This window comes from Seriola aureovittata, chromosome 12 (genome assembly GCF_021018895.1).
Source record: "Seriola aureovittata isolate HTS-2021-v1 ecotype China chromosome 12, ASM2101889v1, whole genome shotgun sequence".
NCBI classification, from domain to species: Eukaryota; Metazoa; Chordata; class Actinopteri; order Carangiformes; family Carangidae; genus Seriola; species Seriola aureovittata.
The window spans coordinates 7,684,178-7,704,759 of NC_079375.1; the positions used below are offsets into that span (position 1 = coordinate 7,684,178).

Here is a 20,582-nt window from a genome sequence, read left to right on the forward strand (position 1 = left end):
TCCGTTTCTCTGTGTCTGTCCAGGATGTTTTATGACGACGAGCTGGAACAGTCAGATAAGTTCTACCAAAGCCAGCCTCTGATCCTCCAGCTCTGCTACGCCTTCTACAACATGCTGGTGGCCCACTCGGAGATGGTGTGCTACCTGGTCATCATCATCAACCACATGGTGTCGGCCTCCTGCGCCACCCTGGTCCTTCCCATCACCATCTTCCTCTGGGCAATGCTGTCTGTGCCCCGGCCCAGCAAACGCTACTGGATGACTGCCATTGTCTATACTGAGGTACAGTCAGAGAATTATTAAATGATGTTGTTCCAATGGTGCATTTTAGCTTCAGTTCATTTGTTGAATGTGTCACTTTGATTCTCAGACTGAGCATTAAACATGAAAACAGAAAGATAATTACATTGCAGTCTTACAGTAATATCACATTCAGTGTTATTGATATTTATACAACAATTTCTCTCAGGTTTCACTGTAAATCTTCATCTCGGTCTGTAGTCCGGAAAGCTTCACTTACACTGATGTCGTTTTCCCTCCAGGTCACCATCGTCATCAAGTACTTCTTCCAGTTTGGCTTCTTCCCGTTCAACCAGAACAAGATGGATAGGAACAAACCGTATCACCCTCCCAACATCATCGGTGTGGAGAAGAAGGACGGTTATGTCCACTATGACCTGGTGCAGTTACTGGCTCTCTTCTTCCACAGATCCATTCTGAAGGTACTTGCAACCACACAAGAGTAAAGCCAGCAGCCAGTATTGTGTCATAGACCTCTATTTTTCTCCAGAACTTGTTTTAAATCACAGCTTGAAATAGTCCCAAACATATACACTATTCATCCCTGTTTGAGTGACTTCTGCTACAGTGCAGTTGGGGACACACTGGTATTTTTCGCAGGTAAGAGTATATTGCCATCACACTGTTAGCTCGACATATATTTTTCACAGTATTTAATTATTTAACTGCTGATATTCAGTATCTTTGAATTTAACTATCATCATGCATCAAAATCACAATAGTTCTGTGTCTGTATATAAAATGAAGTCGTCACAGTTAGAAAAAGCCTCTGAAACTGCGCAAGGTTGAAAAAGAAATTCACCTGAAACACCAACTAATTGAATATTATTTGATTCACTTGTATTGAATTTTATGGCATCACATAACTGCTTTTAGAATTAAATAGGAATTTGTTAAACTGAGATTTTCAACAGAAAATGTATAAAATTTGCAGAGAAAACTGCAGGTTTTGTGTCTGTGGTCTGGGAGGAGTCTTCAGCTTGTCAGCTTGTAACACTGACTGACTGATACCCAGTATTGAATAAAAGACCAGCATTGACCTGATGTAGATTTGTGTGTCCCTGCTGTACTCAGATTGAACCATTTCTCTCCATCTATTTCTGGACGTTTTCCTTCTTTCTCAGCAAATGAAAAAACAACTAATCAGAGTGCAATGTTACATCTTTACGGGACGAACACTGTGACTGTGCTTGTTTGGTACGTGCTGTGAAATTTCATCCATACAATTACACTCCCTCTCATTTTCATTTCCAGTGCCACGGTCTGTGGGACGAGGACGACCCCAAAGACAAGAAAGAGCCTTCTCGTCAGAGTGAGTCCGAGGACGAGGGAAAGGACAAGGAGGAGAGCGAGAAGGAGTCTGAACCTTCCTCCTCAGTGATCAGTGAGACCAGAGGCTCCACTCACACCTTAAAGTCCATAAACTTTGGGACCTCCATAGATTCAGGACATGTCCAGGTGCACTTCCCACAACAGCAGACCTACCAGCGTCGCAAGAGCTCCAGCGGAGGCTCGCACATTTCTCACCGATCTCTTCACTCTTCTGCACGGTCAAAGAGAGGTGAGGATGCTTTTCTATTTCCTGTTTCCTGCTGCTGAATGAGAACTGGTTCAAACATGAGAAACATGAAAGCCAACAATTAACACTCTGTCCCTAAAATAAAGCTCTTCCAGCAATAATATAATAATCACAACAGCAATGATAAACAGAAGGAATTATCTGGACTCGTGTCACGCAAAAACATTTCTTGTGCTCTCTCTCCTCGACCCCTGGATGAGGTCTCTGTCTGGGGCTGTACCAGTGACTCACGGTTCATTTACAGCTTGAAATGTAAATTGTTTCCACAGGAAGTACCGCCTCCCACAACAGCAGCCGCAAGGATGGCAGCGAGGCCAGCGTTCACCAGAAGACCCGCAAACAGATGATTATGGAGAAGCTGAGAGAGCAGCTCTACAAAGGAAAAGCTTTCATCATAAAGCGGTACGATCAAGCACAGTTGGGTTTTTTTTTTGTTTCTAAAACTCCACCCACAGATGCTAAACACTTTGAAATGTGGTTGTACAAGAAAGTGTGTAACTTTATGAGGCCACTGATGAGAAGTGTGCTCAGCAAGTATTCTGGATGAATATTGGAGGATGCGCTATGGAAAATGACATCAGGGATACACCAGCTGAAACCTTTCAAAGGTCTAAATTTAGACCCTTAATTACAGCATTCCCGTCCGGCCAGTCAGTGTAATTTTTGTAAGTGCTACCACGGATGATTCAAAAATGTTTTTGCTCTAAATTTAATCACAGTGGAACCACTGGTTTCTGAGATATTATGTCTGAAACAGTAACTGAAACGCACCAAAATTATGCTTGATTCCGTCATGAATAACATGCACATGACACACAAATATCCAGATATCCACAAAACAAAAAAGAAAAGAGGAAACCAAAACAAAAAACATTGATTCAGTCCAACATTGGACCTGGTCATGCAAACGCAAAAAAAGAGAACAAACTATAAATCACATGTAACACAAACAAGGTGTTATACATAAAACTGAAGATTTTTGACTCAAGATAAAAACACTAAAAGTTAAAAAGATTTATTTCCATTGTGTGTCTGTGGGGTTGATAACAATACAACACTGACCTGGACCACTATCACCTGTTTCCTCAATCATAACAACACAAACTCCTTCCTTGTTGTTCCTTGTAGGTTCATGGAGCTCTACCTTCCCATGAGGCAGTTCTTCTACAACCTGATCCATCCAGAGTACAGTGCTGTCACAGACGTCTACGTGCTGATGTTCCTCGCTGACACTGTCGACTTCATCATCATTGTGTTTGGATTCTGGGCGTTTGGTGTAGGTTTATTTACATTTAGATGGAGTTGAATTTTTCTTTCTGATCAACAAAATCTAATGGAACCATCCTGTGCACCGTTTTCCCCCTGTAGAAACACTCAGCGGCAGACATCACCTCGTCTCTGTCGGAGGATCAGGTGCCGGGACCCTTCTTGGTCATGGTCTTGATCCAGTTTGGGACCATGGTGGTGGACCGGGCCCTCTACCTCAGAAAGTCTGTTATGGGAAAGGTTATCTTCCAGGTCATCCTGGTCTTTGGCATCCACTTCTGGATGTTCTTCATCCTGCCTGGAGTCACAAAGAAGTAAGAACCTAATCTGACCTCAAATTAAATATCATCAGCTTTTAATTTGAAGTCATTTAGTCACTTGATTAATTACTGAGGAGCCATGATGGCACAGAACCTGTGTCTCACAGCAGCCTGAGAAACTTGCTCAAAATATGCTTTAAATAATTGCAGATTTTTTGTAGAGCTGCAACAATTATCTTAATATTATTATATAAATCAATTAGTCAATCATCAGAAAAATAATAGGCATCAATTTTGATAATTAAGTTATTGTCTAATTCATTTATGAGGCAAAATTGCTTTAGATACAACCCTAATTTTCTCATTTTTAAATGTAATAATTCCTCTCAGACAGTTCTTTGGAAAAAGCCTCCATCAATACCTATTGTGACAGGAGTTTGTCTGGTTAAGTTACTTTGTTTCTAACAAAAGCAGCAAAGTTAAGACGTGGTGAGTTTTTTTGTGATGTCTATAAATTCCATTTGTGGTTTAAAAAAAAAAAAATTGAAAACCTCATTCTTTATTCATCTTTACACAGTTTGTGTCTGTTTTGTCTCCTCCTCGCAGGCGTTTCAGTGAGAACACAGTCGCTCAGATGTGGTATTTTGTCAAGTGCATTTACTTCGGGCTGTCGGCCTATCAGATCCGCTGTGGTTATCCTACTCGCGTTCTGGGAAACTTCCTCACCAAGAGCTACAATTATGTCAACCTCTTCCTGTTTCAAGGGTGAGTGATGCTGGGAAAGTATCATTTCTTCCAGCTGGGCAAACAGGTCCGAGGCCCCGGTCATGTCAGGTCGTGTCAGACAGCTGCTGCAAAAACATGACACCTGGACTTGACATGTGTAACCAAATACTTGTGAAAGGGGACATCAATATTTCTAATTGTTAGTGTTTGTCTTTTGCGTATGTTTGTATTCAGCTCTTTAATGTCATATCTAGGGCTGAAATGATCTGATTTGGGTTTTGGTCTGTGTCTGACAAAACAAGCAAATTATAGTCTTCAGTCCTGCGCACTTGTGATGGCCATTTTTCACAATTTTACACAACTTACTAGCTTTTTCCAGAAGTTTCATCAGAATCTCAGCGGGTGACAAGTACAGTAGTCGTCATCCACTGAGACAGACTGTAAGATGCTGTTGAAAGCGCCAGAAAAAATCTAGCACGTCAACCCTGACTAAAGATTTTCGTTCCAGAATGAACCTTCACACTAATTGTAAAGCAACTGCCAGAAAGGTGTAGGCAGAAGCCACAACCTGTGACACAAGCATGACTTTGTGATTTAAATTTAATTACGTTTCAGTCACTTATTTTTACCATGATAACTAAAACAGCTCTATTGTTTCCAGTTTCCGCCTCGTGCCGTTTCTGACGGAGCTGCGAGCCGTGATGGACTGGGTTTGGACTGACACCTCTCTGTCTCTGTCCAGCTGGATCTGTGTGGAGGACATCTACGCTCACATCTTCATCCTCAAATGCTGGAGAGAGTCTGAGAAGGTGTTTTTCATGGAGGCATTATTCTGGTGTGAAAAGAATTACCTTCAGAGCCAAAGCCCGTCATGTTGGAATCCAGGCTTGAATATTTATTTTTGTTGAAGTAGATCTTTTTTTTCTATGACTCCTTCAGGCTCGTGTTTGCTGCTTTGTGACTTTTGAAGAATAAATTCTGATCTGCATTGGCTGGGTGATGGCTGAAAGCAAAAGAAATATTGGCTCTAAAATTAAATAGCAAAGATATGTTGTGTCCGTGGTGCCCACTAAAAATGTATTTATTCTCTGCCTCTCTATAGTAAGTAATACACTCCTCGATCTTTACCAGTTCTACCTCCAGGTACCTGCTGTATTAAAGTTTTTGTTCCAATGAACTGCCTAATTCTAATGGATTTCAAAAGTAGTCCTGGCATTAAAACTCATACTGCCATGGCCTTCAGTATGAGGGCTGCTGGAGTAAAGCTGGCACAAAGTTTCAGGAGCACTGCCTGTTGACAAACTGCACTGTACCGTAAAAACAACAACTCTCCTCTATCTAATCCCTCTGCAGAGGTACCCCCAGCCACGAGGCCAAAAGAAGAAGAAGGTGGTGAAGTACGGGATGGGAGGGATGATTGTGATGCTGCTGATCTGTATCGTCTGGTTCCCGTTGCTCTTTATGTCCCTTGTAAAATCTGTAGCTGGAGTCGTCAACCCGCCACTGGATGTCTCGCTCAAGATCACCCTGGCCGGCTTTCAGGTGTGGACGCTGTTTCTTTTATCAGATCATTTATAGCAAAACAAGCTTGCCAAGTGCTTTACTGAGAAACAGAAAAGGCCAAGAAGAAGTAACAAGAGACCAAAGAGATGGTCTGCCCAAAGCCAGAGCCTTTTAATGTGACAAGAAATCCTGCCTCTGCTTTCTCCTTTTGAGAAGGGTTCAAGAAGATTTTGATCAAGTAAATAAATCTGTGACTCATTCCACGGCAAGAGCCCAGGGTTTTATTTGAAAGTCTTGAAGTAGAACTTTTTGTTCAGTGTTTCAGGTACTGTTGGCATGTGGTGGGAGAGAGAAACCAGATGAATGTGATATAGTTTCTAGGTTGAGTATCGTGGTTGCTGGGTTCTTTGACCGTTTCACAGATTCAGTGCAGTTACAAAGATACTTGACAAGATTCTGCTCTTTTTTTTTATCTCCCTTTTTTTCATTTCCTCTTCTCACAGCCCATCTTCACCATGAGCGCTCAGCAGAAACAACTGCAGAATGTGACGCCAGCTGAATTTGAAAAGTTCACCAGGAAATATTTAAATAACGATGTAAGTTGAACTCAAGAATTGCCTTACATGCGATTTATGTGCAATGTGTCAGTGTGTTTAAACTGTTTTTATAATTCAGTGTTGAGAAAAAGAGGAGTGGGAGATTACCTTGTACATAGATTTACATTGATTGCTCTTTCTCTAACTATGACTGAACTTGAAGGTAATTCCTTACTTGTCATGTTTCCCAGAAGATGGAGATTGTGTAGATATGTCCTAAATTTTTTAAACCTAATTTTAAACCCCCTTTATAAACACATATTAAAAGTGGCTATGTGTACAATTGAAACGTTTCTGACTCAAATTCTGGTGTAAAACAAGTCAAACAGTCTATAGCCATGCTAGTGGCTCTGAGGCTGAAATTTTGACCAGATGAAAATTCAGAGGATCACCAAAGGTATTAAAATTCATCCTGAGGGAGACGTGAACCGCTCTACCAAATGTCATGGCAATCCATCGAATAAAGACAACGACAAGAAGTCATCAAATTCAATGAAGTTAATTCGGTCCCAAATTTTGTGCCCATTCATCAAGTGGATGTGGAGATGTTTCTCAGGGTAGGTGAAAACTTTGCAGTGCAATAGTCAGGGGATCACCAAACTCAGTAGGATTCAAACTCTGGAGACTATGGATATCTGTAGAAAGTGTTTTTGTGTTGGGGTTAGGAAGCCTTGCAGTGGCTGGAGGGCTACATGCCAGAGGACCTGATCATCGCTGAGCTGAAAGGCAGCTCCAACTCTCTGTGGACCATCAGTCCACCCAGCAGAAACAGCCTGATAGACATGTTGAACTCCACTGAGGACTTCCCCATCACTGTGTCCTGGTCTGTGCAAAGGTACGCAGTGACAACATATTCATTCATATTATCCATTCACCGTGTGTACCAGTTGCTAACTATGTGACAGTTAGTATCAGTTTGTATCATTTAAAATAACCAGTTAATATTAGAAATGAAAATGTAGCACACTCACAGACAGCTGCTGTAAGGTCAGCATCTTCTTCCTCTTGTTGTGATCTCAGGAACCTCAGTCTTGGTGCCAAGGCTGAAATGGCGTCTGGAAAACGAGTGAAGCCCCTCGACTCAGAAACGAAGAAGGCCCTCATCAGGCTCCTGAACGAGCCGGAAAAAGAGTCACAAGTGTGAGTACATCAGCTGCGTCTTTGGACTTCTCCGCTGTGCTGTGGAATCAGGAGCTCAGGTCTCATATCAGTCAGTCAGACATGAGAAGATTTTTAACAGACACATAAATTATAGTTTGTAAACAAATTATCATACAAAGAATTATAGGATCAAGTGGACTCTCTTCACTGTTAAACAGGACAACAATTACTATGAGAACTACACAGCGCCACAGTATTGGACCCTGAATCTGTCTTTTCACAAATATAGCAACTGTTCATCTTTTTTGCAGTTGTGTTCCAACACATTGAGAAATGAAGTGAGACAAACTGTGTTCTGCTGCAGTAACAGCCTCTTCTCCTCTGCAGGACGCTGAGAAATATCTTCCCTCGTTATATTCGAGCCCCCAGTGACTCAGACGCCAATCCTGTCGAGCAGCTGAATAAAGGTGAACATCGCCATCTGTATCGCTGCATAGACTGGACTGACTGTGACCTTTGCAGAGTTTTTACTTGATTTAGTGACGGCAAAGTAAAATTTAGGAGCCTCTATTTTAAATGGAAATTCCACTTTTCAGTAAATTGACACGTTGTTTTAAAGTTCTTGCACATAAATATAAAGCATTGACTTATCTTTGTACATTTATTTAAAGCCACCATGTTTAGAGTTTTAACATTTCTGACGATGCTGCTCAAGTGGCACCATCAAACAAGAAAGAACGCCATCACTAACACAAACCTGTGCCGTCAGAATAATCTGAAAGATTTTAATTTTACAGTAAAATTTTACTCATATTTGCAAAGTTTCAAATAACTGCCTTTGAAGCACAGCTTTTCCCCCAAAATGGATACATAATATTAGGTAATAAGGTAGAAGCCTTTATTGTCTTTTCCCTCTCATCCTCTGAAATATGCTTTATTATTTTTTATTCGGATTAGAATCACTAGCATCATGTCGTTCTTTACCATTGTAGATGAGGAGATGTTGGACATAGACGTGACGTTGAAGCAAGCTAATAACCTGTCGGATCAGAACCAGGAATGGTGGATCGTCAACCAGACGAAGCCCGGCCCGATAGAAAAGAGGAGTCAACAATACATGTATGATGCAGGTCTGGAGGTCTACATATTCAGCGACCAAGTCAGCCCGCCCAGTCTGGGCTTCCTGGCTGGATATGGGTAGGTAGTGATTGATGTTAAAAACACTGTGGATTTAAAAAAATAAAAAAGATGTGTCCTATCTTGATGACATTCAAATTTCAAATTTCAAATTTCCACTCCACAGTCGACTTAACACCACCTACCGGCTGGGGAAATATGATTATAAGGAATCTAAACACTGAGCATTTCCCTCCCTCTCTCTTCCCCGTCTAGGATCATGGGCCTGTACGCCTCGGTGGTTCTGGTCATCGGCAAGTTTGTGCGCGAGTTCTTCAGCGGCATTTCCCACACCATCATGTTCGAGGAGCTGCCCAACGTGGACCGGATCCTCAAGCTGTGCACCGACATCTTCCTGGTCCGAGAGACGGGGGAGCTGGACCTGGAGGAGGACATGTATGCCAAACTCATCTTCCTCTACCGCTCGCCAGAAACTATGATTAAGTGGACCCGGGAGAAAACTCAGTGAAACTCAGCGAGGGGACGTTGAATTGTGAAGGCGAGTCAAAGCTTTTTTCGGAGACGCTGGGTGGTCGCTCTGTTGGTGTGAGCCGCTATTTCAGCCCATTCACCAGCTGAGGACCAACTCTGTCCTCCTCAACTGAGCTCTGATGGCAGTGACACAGTGTTAGCTCCACACAAAAAACACTTTCTGGTATTTTTTACTCTCAACTGATGGAAAACAACAACAGATTACAGTCATATTATTAACAATTGAGCACAAAATTTGCCGGTGCTTGTATTTATCTTGCAAAACATGGCTCAGTTCTGCATCCGGTGGACAGCAGCTGGTGTTCAGTTGGAGATGGAGAGAAATCTTTTCAGACATTTTTCCTAAGATGTAAAAAGTCTTATCCCTAACATAAAGGTAGATTTTTAAAGACCCCTCGCCACCCTTCGCGTCTGTCATCATCACATTATCTCAATTGCACAGCAGGCGGAGAGAAGTTCGAACTGGCTGCAACATTACTCTTTAAGGGCTTCCCACCAACAACTAAGTGCACAACAATGACAACATGAGCACAATCTTATATTTTCTCCAACTGGAACACTTCGATTGTGGGAATTGTGCAATATCGAGCTCTCGATTCTCCACGTGGACCGAAAGGAAAGGGTGGTTCTGACCAAGACACATGAACATAGCCCCACCGTTTCTTTTTTTTGTTTTTTTTAACGTCAGAGGCAACACGCGGGACCTCTCCAGACACACAATGCAGAAAACATTATCAGACAATCTTAACTTGCCTTATTTTGTTTGTATGAGAAGAACTGAAACTCTCATCGACTACATATCTTTCTCAGGAAGAGCTGTTTCCACAGATATTCATTGTATGAGTTCTATGTTACGATATGTAGGCTTTGATGGAATCTAAAAGAATATGAGATTGTAAAGAAGATGACAACTATTTAAATGGCATGACATTTAATGTGGATATTGTTCAGTTGGACTGATGCTGAGTTTGCTTACTGCAGAGTGACGCAGTTTAAGGACGTATTAAGAAAGTAAACGTATCGCTGTGGACTTTTTTTCCTCACACAGAATGAGAATAATTGCCAATCATCCATGTTCTGAATCATCTACAGGTTGGCTAGAGTCGCAACCAGCAGAGGGCTGCTTCTGAATCAGGGTAACGTGCATTAAGTGGTAGACTGTTGCACATCACTTGTGAACCTCTGGCTGTTTTTAACATTCACACTCATGAAAACTGTGGCGCCCACAGCTGTGCATCAACATCCTCATCAAGATGAAAATTAAAGAGACACAAAAAAGATTCCTCACATGAAGGGCTGCAACGTGAAGCCCTTTGGTCCAAACTATGCATTAGAGGACACTGTAGCATGGAAGAGAAACTTCATAATTAATTTTCATTACATGTACATTCAAGTGTAAGGGGACAGGATATGTCACGGGGGAATGAAATGTGAAATTGTACCTGTATGTTTAAGGCAATGTGGTATGACAGAGGTCCAGAGATCTGCAAATAAAACATCTGGAAAGGTGTTGAGTTTTTGTAACGTGCTGCTCTTTGCTTGTGGAGACAGACTGTGAGTGAGGAGGTAGAGAGGCTGTTTGCTGGTCAACAGCTTTTCAACAGGGTTTTGATGGAAAACAACCTGGGACCCTCCTGGGACCACTGACCAAACCAACCCCAACTTATTTTATTTTGATTTTCGTATCTTATACAATGCACTACAACTTAAATACATTTTTTTTTTTGCTCTCTTGCTCTATTTTTCTTGCCAATGAAGTGACAGTGCTCTAACAAATATTGTGAATGGGCGGTAAAGAAAGAACATAAGGAAATGCATTTAGAAAGTAAATTAAATAAAAAATAATAAAAGGGAATAGTAATGAAAGTTATAGCGGGTGTACATTCAACAGTAAATTAATTTCTACCCTCATCAATCTACACTCTATACCCCATAATAACAAAGAGAAAAGAAAAGAAGGAAAAACTGAAATATCACATTGACACTTTGCTACGTCAAATGTAGCTCAGGTTCCTCCCATTTCTCTTGATCATCTTTGAGATGTTTCTACACCTTGACTGGAGTCCACCTGTGGTCAATTCAGCTGATTGGAGTTGATTTGGAAAGACACACACCTGACTTTATATAAGGTCTCACAGCTGACAGTGCATATCAGAGCAAAAACCAAGCCATGAGGCCGGAGAGGATGTCCACCGATGGGCCTCAGCTGACCTGACACAGCTTGAGAGGATATGCAGAGAAGAACGGCAGAAAATTCCCCAAATCCAGGTGAGAAAAGCTTGTTGCATCACACCTAGAAGACTTGAGGGTGTAATCACACTGACTGAAGAGTCTGAAGACATGACTGCATGTCAATTTCTAATATTTATTTATTTATTTTAGCATAAGGCTGGTACATAAAATATGAAAAAGTTAAAGCGACTGAATACTTTTACCTGAATCAGAGTATTTTACAGTGTTATACTGGTATTTTACTCAAGTAAAGATTGTCAGTATTTGTGGTTTAAGAGGGTAGAATGGGTTGCACTGCGTCAATAGGACGATTACAGGACTCCACCTCTTTTCGGATCTGGGCCTTTTTGAACCATAGTACATATAATTTATACAGATGTTACTTAAGAAACGTAGTTTGAGTCACGTGAACTCTCAGCAGTTAATTCGACCAACTCATCATTTCAAGTCAAAAGACTTAATCAGAAATTTTAAGTTGAATTAACTTAAAATCAATAAATATTAGATGAATACACGGAATACTTTCGCCAAATCAAATTACATCTTTTACAAATACTGTACACACAACTTCATACTACATTTAAGGTTAATAACTGACACGAGATGTGCAGCATTTTTATTTTCACCTGTTACAGCGTTTACGCGTGTGCAGATTTGGTCTTGATGATGCACAGACGCACTGCAGAGTCATTCAGAGTGGGAGGGAAACACAAGCAGCACGACGTACAAATTAAATATCGCTTACCAGGGAGAGAGAGCGCATTAGCCTCATCAAAGATAAATAGGTCTAAGGAAGCTACACAGTCATCACATGTCTGTCGGAGGCCGGTGTGGTGCAGACACATTCTCACTGATGTGGAAACTGTCTGCTAACTCGTTTAAGAAACTGTACAGAGACCATAAAATGCCACACAACGGAAATGTTTATTGATGCATGTGCAAAGTTTGGACATTTGCTTTTGAGGAATATACAAGAAGTGGGCAACAGTACAAATAAAAAATGTAAACAGTCCCTTTTTATTACTTTTTAGTGACAGAATATTTTTGAATTGGCATTTAAATGATCTTGTCTAGAGGAATTCTCGCATTCTTAGTATGAACACCAAGATAAATGACACATTCAGTATTAAAAAGGAAAAAAAAATCACTGCATGGTCCCTTTTTTCATGTTTAAGTCGTTTTAATTTGAGGATTGTACTATGGAAATTGGTAGACACAGCCATGGGTTTTTTTCTTTTAAAAGGTGGATAACACACACCTCGAGGTAGACAAATAAACGGTCTACGATTGGCTACAAGCTGCATCATCAGGAGTTGTACGGTTCCTTTTTTAATTCATGAATAAGCGCTTATGTTGAAGACGGAGTGAATCATTTTTAAGCATTAATATTAACCAATTCATCACAGCATTGGTTTTGATTTCATTATTCCAAACATGCATTAACTGACTGCATATTGTTCCAGCATTTTTCAAGACTGTATCTATTAATACTGAATAAATTAACTACAAGTAAGTAGTACAAATAAACACCTATATATTGATCAACTTATTAGACATATTTCTTAAAGTATTTCTGATTTTTAATATATCTATAGTAACCTTTCCACAAGCAATAACAGCAAAATGTACAGCTTCACAGAAACAAGAAATGGAACATTTACATACAACAGGCTTTCATACATTATTGAACATTGAAGAGTGATTTTTCATTACACAGAGGATCCACCTCAAAGAAACGCAAATTAAAAGGCTGTTTGCACTCGACTCTTCTGCAACACCGACTGTAACTGTTGGGGTTTTAAATGTTTTTTTTTTTATTATTATTTTTTGCACGATAAAGATCAAAACAGTCGCCCATCTGGGCTTCAGAGCTGTGGGGGTTTGTCAAGGTTTTTAACTCGTACACAGAGGGTGTAGTGGTGGAACAGTAGATGGGTAGAGTCAGCATGTTGGAGGCTAACACAACCCGCCCTCATAATCATCATCCTCATCGGCGGCAGCTGGCGCCCCACTAGCGCCACCCTGTGGAGCAGCTGCAGCCTTCTTCTTCTTTCCTCCTCCTCCGGGGACCCTCAGGGAAATGGCCAGCTTGGCGTACTGTGAGGCAGCGGAGAATCAAGAGTGTCATCAGGGGCTGGTTTCACAAAGATAGACTTGTATGTAACAAATAGTCAGACTTCAGAGACTGAATTTATTCATCCTCCACAAAGCAGTTTAGCTCTTGACTATCTTAAGTCCTTACAATGGTAAAATGAATTCTGGGTAAATTAACTTTTTTTTTTTTTTTTTTTTTCAAAATAAAAAAGTGGTCGACCAGGGAACCACATCCAACTGCTCAGTTAACCTTAGCAGAAAATGTTTTGTCTTTTGGAAAAATTCAGCAGTTACAAGGATGTTATACTTTGGAAATTTAACAAAGAATGAAACGATTAAAAATAAAATCTAAACTCTCTTTTCTCAGCACTCTCTCCATAACAGTGTCGGCAAGCAGCAAATTATGAACCATGTTTTCCTGTTTGTTGTTGTTGTTGGGTGCTACTGCTCAGCACAGGTGTCTGTGCTGTCATTGATTGTTACCATGGTAACGTTGGTCTTAGGCCTAAGTTAGTCTGGGGGTAAGGTGTCTGTTTTTGGCTTAAAATGAGTCGGTCCTTATTTTTGTGAAACAGTCTTACTAACATTAGACTGATCCATGAGCAGAATTAAGACTGGACCAACACCTGTCTGACATTTCTTTGTGAAACCGGCTCCAGAGCTCAGACATAAAAAAGGCCCTGAAAACTTATTTTCTCAGTCAGCTTCTTACTGTGAATAACAGGGTCCTTCATGAAGACCACATTTTCAGAAGCAGTTCAAACACTTTGGTTAGTTCATGAGATTTTCTTGAATTCCCGTTTTTGTCATTAGACTGAAGTGTGTGTGTGTGTGTGTGTGTGTGTGTGTGTGTGTGTGTGTGTGTGTGTGTGGGGTCTCCAGTCACGTCTCGAAACTTTAAACCTGTAAGGTTGTTTGCTTAAATCTGATCAAACCAGACCCACACAGCCCTTATGAAGCAGACTGATTGAGTGTTAAAATCTGTGCATGCAACTGGATTTATTTGTCATGGGTATAATTCTTAAATCAAGAACAGAAAGACCCGCTTAGCTGACACAAAAAGTGTTTGCAAGCTGTAATATCTGCCAAAGGAGGCTTGCTAAGTCCTGACTTAGTAGAGCGGCAAACCTTTGTACAAGCCACAGTTATTGTTTAAGTTCATGAACTTAAAGGTAACAGTGCTTTAAAATCTGAAGATTTGCTGCAGGGTTTGAATTTGTTTCTTTTCACTTCAAAAAACAACAAAGATGCCAAAACTCTAAACTAATCACCATCCCATCCCAATGACGATTACAGCAACAATTACCTACAGTTTTTCTGTGAACTAACTGGTCCTCCTGTAATTTAAATCCCGACCGGAGTGAAGAACTTTCACATCAGTGTGACATTTGATTTGTGTGTGAAAATGGAGGAGGTCAAAAATGTTATGCTAATCTGATAAACAGAAACATGCTAACAACAACAACACATTTGCCTAATTGGAAACCAGCATTACAACTGAAAATAAATAAAGCTATCAGGAGAGCAAGATGCCATTAAAGCTCAGCAAACATGCTGTTCTCAGGTCAGCTACAGGTAGGGACTGCTATTCCCCTTTGGCTTTGTCCTGCTGAATGCCCTTGTCTACTGACCACATCCCTTTCTCCCTGTAAAGCTCATTCTGTCTGAATGTATGGGAGTTTTCCTCAAACCTTAAATACAATTTTTAATGTATTCTAAATAAGTTTGGATATAATATAACTTCCTCATTTTATTCTATTAGATATTTGCATCATTACATCATGCCATTATTAGCGTATGAATTCTTGAGTTATGGCCGAAAACGTGTTTTATGAGGTCAAAGTGACCTTGACCTTTGACCACTAAAATCTAATCAGTTCATCTTTGAATCCAAATTAACATTTGTACCCAATCTGAATAAATTCCCTGAAGGACTTTCCTGAGATATCGTGCTCATGAGAATGAGACGGACAATCAGAAAACTGCCTCCAGCCATGGCTGTTGCTGGCGTGGAGACATAAATAGCCACCGTTTGTTTAAAGAACTTCCATTCAGCAGACCATAAATATAACTACTCAGTAGTGTCATAGCAGTGTTTATATATTCTACATTGATGTGCTAGGAAACCATCTAACATATAAAACTTAAGTGCATTATCACAGCCTTGCAGTTGTATGCCTCCGCCACCAAGTCAAGCTGCAGGAAATATGGTCAGTCTCTCCTTCCTGAGTTACAGCTTTGAATAATGACCAGAAGTGTTTTTGCAAAACATTATGATGTCACAGTGAAGTTGAATTTGACCAATTGGATGTAAAATGCCTTCACTTCATCATTTTATCCTATTAGACATTTGTGTTAAATTGTGTCATAATTAGTGTATGAATTTATGAGTTATGGCCAACCCATGGTATAATGTCTCTGGCCGCGTGTGTCTCCAGGGCAGAGACATAAAAACAAACTTATTTGTCAGCAGTACTCACGTCATTGTCCATGTACTTCAGTAAAGGTGAGTTGCACACGCGGTAAACCTGGTCCTCGTCCTGCTCATCGTAGCCCTGCAGTAGCGTCTCCATGGCGATGCAATCTTCGCTTCCACTGTAGCCAGGCAGACTGGTAGAGATCAAGCAGCACTCAGTGTCAGTGGCAGCAGTGTTACACCGTGAACAGGTGTATGTCGTCACTAAACAAAGTCAGTCAAGAGAGCCAAGCCCAAAACTAATTTTAATTTCCTCTTTGATGTTTTTTTTTTTTTTCCTCCAGATGAAATTTGGACAGGGAAGCAGATGATTTTCCTGTGACCCTTGCTCAAGGCAACATCAGCTCCACACAGTGGCAGTAGGCTCTGGATTACAGATGGTAATGAAACATTTGAATTCTCATACCTGTAACTTTCTCTGACACATTTATCAGCTGCTACGTAGTCCCCTCTGTGAAGATGAATCAGCACTTGGGCAGTTGTTTTCTAAAAAAAGAAGAACACACCAACATATGAATTTGATATAAGTTCAATAAAATATATGTTCTCTTGTCTTGTCTCCATCCGTAGAAGATCAGAGGTCAGGGCCCTTTAACATCTGGTCAGGACTATGTCTTGCTCAATGACACATCAAACAAAAGGATTTGGATCCAAGCTGATCAGTCTCACTGTTTAATACTCCAGCCTGCTGCTCTCGGACATTTTCTTCATTTTTCTATTGACAAATTCCCTAAAAGGACCGAAAACAACGATTTACACATCATCCTACCAACAAGTATTTGCTGTGTGGCCACTCAGTTTCATTTGATGACTGTGCAATTTATTTTATAGCAACCTCACAAAAGCAGTTTTTTAGTCTGTGCTGCTGCGGCGGCACACTGACAAGCCAGGAGACATAAACACCCGGCTCTGTTCAACCTGCACAGTATAACCTGCGGAGAAACCAAATGCTAGAAATGCTACAGTACCACATTATGTTTTGATTCACGTGCATGGAGAATTTAATGACATAGAAACTACAAGATGAACCACCTTGAAGCACATGGGGAAGTTCTCGATCTCTTTGTACATGTTCTTCTCTTTCTGCAGAGCCACCGCTGCTTCGTCCAACCTGGTTAGAAAGATGAGAGCGGAGTGAGGACTGAGGAGGAGCAGGTACTGCAGTTCAACATGATTATATAGAAACCAAATATCTGAAACTTAATGCATGAATTTAACAGTATTGAAAATGGATAAGAAAGACACAAGTGACATCTCAGTGCTATTTTAATATTACACCATTATAAACTGAACACTGTCAAAACTAAACTACAGTTTTTTATTTTATTTTATTTTTAATGCCAATCAAACACAATCTCTTTACCAGTTTTTTTTTTTTTTTATTACTGAATAGAATAAAAGACATTGAAATTAACAAGCTCATCATCCCAAATACCTTTTCTCATGTGACAGAATTTAACAAGATTTCTGAACAAAGGTTCTGGTTTTTTCCAGCTTTCTACATCAGCCTTCAACAAATGACAGCTATAACTGATACTGTGTTTGATCAAAAACCACCACCTGCAGTTTGGCAGCGCAGGTGACTAATGTCAACCCCTCCTTCACTTCCTTTACCTTTTTAACCTGACCAGAAGTCTGGAGGCTTTGCCCAGCAGTTCAACAGCCTGACGCAGACGGTCCTCATTCTACAGACAGAAAACAAAGATGTATTAACTCAAGGAAATAAAAGCAACAACATCAGTGTAATGATTCAGTTATTGTCAGCAGCTCAAATTGTTACCTCAAACACACCAGCTGCCTTTTGATACAGGTCCACAGCTTTCTCCAGGTTTATAGGCTCAATCAGTCTGAGGAGAAATATGCGTTTCAGTTAGAGGGAGAGTCTCGTTCATGCATGAAAAGAATTTTAAAACGTATTCTCAAAACTGACAATGCGAATTCAATCCATACAATATAATATACAGTGAAAGAATGTCTCATCATAGTTATAAATCTATCAAATATGTTGGCTGCTTGTTCTGTTAACAGCTGAGGGATTTAGGCTTGATCTAATGCCTCAAGTGTGAAGTATAAGGTATTGTTTTTTTACTTTCCAGCCCTGTCCAGAGCCATGGCAGCAGTGTCAGGGGTCCCGTTCTCCATGTACATCATACAGGCTTTCTCTATGTACTGGATGGCCTCTGGCATCTTCTTTTGTTCCTGTTACAGTGCAAACACACCAAAGTTACAATTCTGCTCCATCTACCTGACGTTAATGACCTCAGTGTTAACGCTATGGCTGCACTCACCTTCATCATCATACCTGCCTGTTCAATGGCCCTGAGAAAGGAGAAGAGGAGTGAGAATAAAACAAATGCTTTTTATGTTTTAGTGTAATGTCGGGTAGGGATGTCATCTTATCATATCAATGATATAGCGCACACAACAAGGACAGATGCCCAAATACGTCTGAGAGCGAGAGCAGCGTGTCAGCCTCCGATGACGATTTAGGACCTAAAAAGCGAGCTACTTCAATAGTATGGAAGTGGTTTGGCTACAAGAGGTCAGACCTCCAACAAAGACAAAAACAATACTTTGCAAAATATGCAAGAAAACTGTTACCGCGAAAGGTGGAAACACAACAAACTTGTTTCACCACTTGAAGCAAAAACACACCATCAACTTCAACCAGGCTATGAAGGCAGGCGAGGAGGAGATACTAGCAGCTGGTGATGTGCGGCCCAACAGTAAACAACCGAGCATTGTTGCAGCCCTCGCTAGTTGCACTCCATATGATCAAACGGTGGATGGAAATTACTGATGCGGTTACATATTGTTTGGCCAAGGATATGATGCCAATCCAAACGGTGGAAAAGGAAGGGTTAAAGCAACTGTTTAAAAAGCTCGACCCAAGATACAACATCCCAGGTAGAAAGACATCCTCGCCTGCGATGTATGAAGCATGCTGCGACAAACTAGCAGCTCTATTGTCGGTGGAGTTTTTGGGCTCAACTACAGGCATGTGGATTGCTGCTGTTTGTTTACATTTGTACTTAAAATTTGAGGTCAACTTTATTAGCTGACAAAATTGTGCAGGCTCCTGAAGAGTTACAAGGTTAAGTTACTTAAGTTATTGTTATTGTTGAACTAAAGTGTTAAGCAGTTATGTTATACTTAGGATTTCCAGAGAAAACACTACCTAGGCTACTCTTGTGCTTACATTTGACTCATGCTGTGTATAATGCTGTGTCACTACTATTGCACTATAATGCTGCTGCTGTTGCCACCTTGTGGCAATAGATTCACACTTCGATCAGGTAGTCTGTCATCAATGACAGTAGCTCATTGGTAAAGGATGGAAATTGCACTAATAAATATAGTGCATTATTAGTGCATATATAATATTGTTTGCACTAATAAATGCTGCTGCCTACAAGTTGCAATCACTGATAAAACGTTGTTCAGTATTTATTTTTTTTCTATATCGTCATAATATCATTATTGCTAATTTCCTTGAAATATCGTGGTATAATTTTGAGGCCATATCGCCCACCCTTAATATCAGGGTTATAAAACAGGGATACTTACTTTGCAGCATGAAAAAGCCTGGAGGGAAAGTTAAGGAAATTAGAAAACAGATTCAAACAGCAGTAACATTTCGTTATAGGACTGTGAGAGTACAGAGAGGATACGTCTTGTTTTCTGTGTGATATTCAGCTTCCTTCAGGTAAGCATCCTTTGCCTGGTCATACTGCTTGGCATTCTTGAAGCACACAGCTAAAATCAGGACACAGTGAGTTAGCAATGAGTAATCTGTGGCTTATCTATTAAAGGGTTGGATTATAAAAAGAATAATATTAATTTATGTTACCTGCTTTGGCGTATTCTGATGCAGCACTGTCATAATCAGGCTTCCACTTTGTCAGACTTGTCTTTAAGCTACAAAAACATATAAAGATGTGCAAATTATAAACGACTTAAACAGACAGAAGCAGTTGCATTATATGTTTATTGTCAATTACAGAAGAAGACAAAATAGAGGCTAATGTAATATCTATGTCGCATAACCTTTCTGCTGTAAATGCCTCAGTGGCCTTACAGCTAGCTAACATCAGTGGTGAAACAAACTGGTTTTCTGAGCAAGAAATAAACAGGATTTTTCGTCGTTACTCACCACTTTTCCGCTTTAGCTATGTGCTCATGAGCTTCGTTTATCTTCTGAGCGGCCATGCTGTTACTGAAGTCGACTGGATATAATAAATTTGTTGTCTACAAACGCTGTGGATATTGTTGCCTCCGTGTTTGGATTAATATGAGCTCCTCCTCAGCCGCAACGTCATGCGATGTCGCAGGCTACGGGCGCCGCAGTGGACAAAAAGTGTAAACAGCGCATATAAAACGACCGTAGAGGAACCAGACTGTCAACAACAGGGGACTATATTACCTCAATGAGAAGAAGGGGCTTTTAATCAGTCTACCTTCTCTGTAATAAGATGCACAAGAATGGAGCATGAGAGAAGTGGACACACACAATTTAGTGAGAGCTCATTTAAACAAATTGATTATTTACACAAAAAAACAATCTGTGCTTTGCTGTCTCCTGTCATCTGTCCCTATCTTCCATTAGTCAATCTGTCTCACAAATGCCATTCATAGTTTTTTACACGGTGACAGTTCAAGTTTCATGAAAGTTTCTGGACCTTTCCAGATTTTTACATGATTGTGTATGTGGAGGAATGTTCACAGCTAGAGAGGGTCACAGAGTATTTATTTATGTTATCTCTGAATGGAAATTTATCATA

The 20,582-nt window shown here is 40.4% G+C and overlaps 2 protein-coding genes across 8 annotated transcripts in view; one reads left to right on the top strand and one right to left on the bottom strand.

The window, feature by feature from the left end:
- LOC130179119 (piezo-type mechanosensitive ion channel component 2) overlaps positions 1–10,518 on the top strand; it is a 78,123-nt gene extending 67,605 nt beyond the window's left edge. For all 7 annotated transcript variants that reach the window (XM_056391882.1, XM_056391886.1, XM_056391885.1 and 4 more), the window contains 15 exons: positions 24–282; positions 543–722; positions 1,555–1,861; positions 2,149–2,281; positions 3,008–3,155; positions 3,248–3,459; positions 4,012–4,170; positions 4,793–4,940; positions 5,485–5,673; positions 6,138–6,230; positions 6,896–7,065; positions 7,251–7,370; positions 7,719–7,798; positions 8,324–8,528; positions 8,724–10,518. In XM_056391882.1, coding sequence (XP_056247857.1) covers positions 24–282; positions 543–722; positions 1,555–1,861; positions 2,149–2,281; positions 3,008–3,155; positions 3,248–3,459; positions 4,012–4,170; positions 4,793–4,940; positions 5,485–5,673; positions 6,138–6,230; positions 6,896–7,065; positions 7,251–7,370; positions 7,719–7,798; positions 8,324–8,528; positions 8,724–8,976 — 2,656 coding nt within the window. In that variant the 3' untranslated portion in view covers positions 8,977–10,518. The remainder of the gene's footprint in view (positions 1–23; positions 283–542; positions 723–1,554; positions 1,862–2,148; positions 2,282–3,007; positions 3,156–3,247; positions 3,460–4,011; positions 4,171–4,792; positions 4,941–5,484; positions 5,674–6,137; positions 6,231–6,895; positions 7,066–7,250; positions 7,371–7,718; positions 7,799–8,323; positions 8,529–8,723) is intronic.
- A 1,618-nt stretch (positions 10,519–12,136) lies between these two features.
- napgb (N-ethylmaleimide-sensitive factor attachment protein, gamma b) lies at positions 12,137–20,114 on the bottom strand. The gene is made up of 11 exons (XM_056392302.1): positions 19,955–20,114; positions 19,652–19,719; positions 19,473–19,557; positions 18,090–19,386; positions 17,891–18,000; positions 17,582–17,648; positions 17,416–17,486; positions 16,834–16,912; positions 16,208–16,287; positions 15,806–15,935; positions 12,137–13,328 (listed from the first exon to the last, which is right to left on the bottom strand). Exons 4-11 carry the CDS (start codon positions 18,099–18,101, stop codon positions 13,188–13,190), a joined length of 690 nt encoding a protein of 229 aa, XP_056248277.1. The 5' UTR covers positions 18,102–19,386; positions 19,473–19,557; positions 19,652–19,719; positions 19,955–20,114; the 3' UTR covers positions 12,137–13,187.
- Positions 20,115–20,582: the final 468 nt, after the last annotated feature.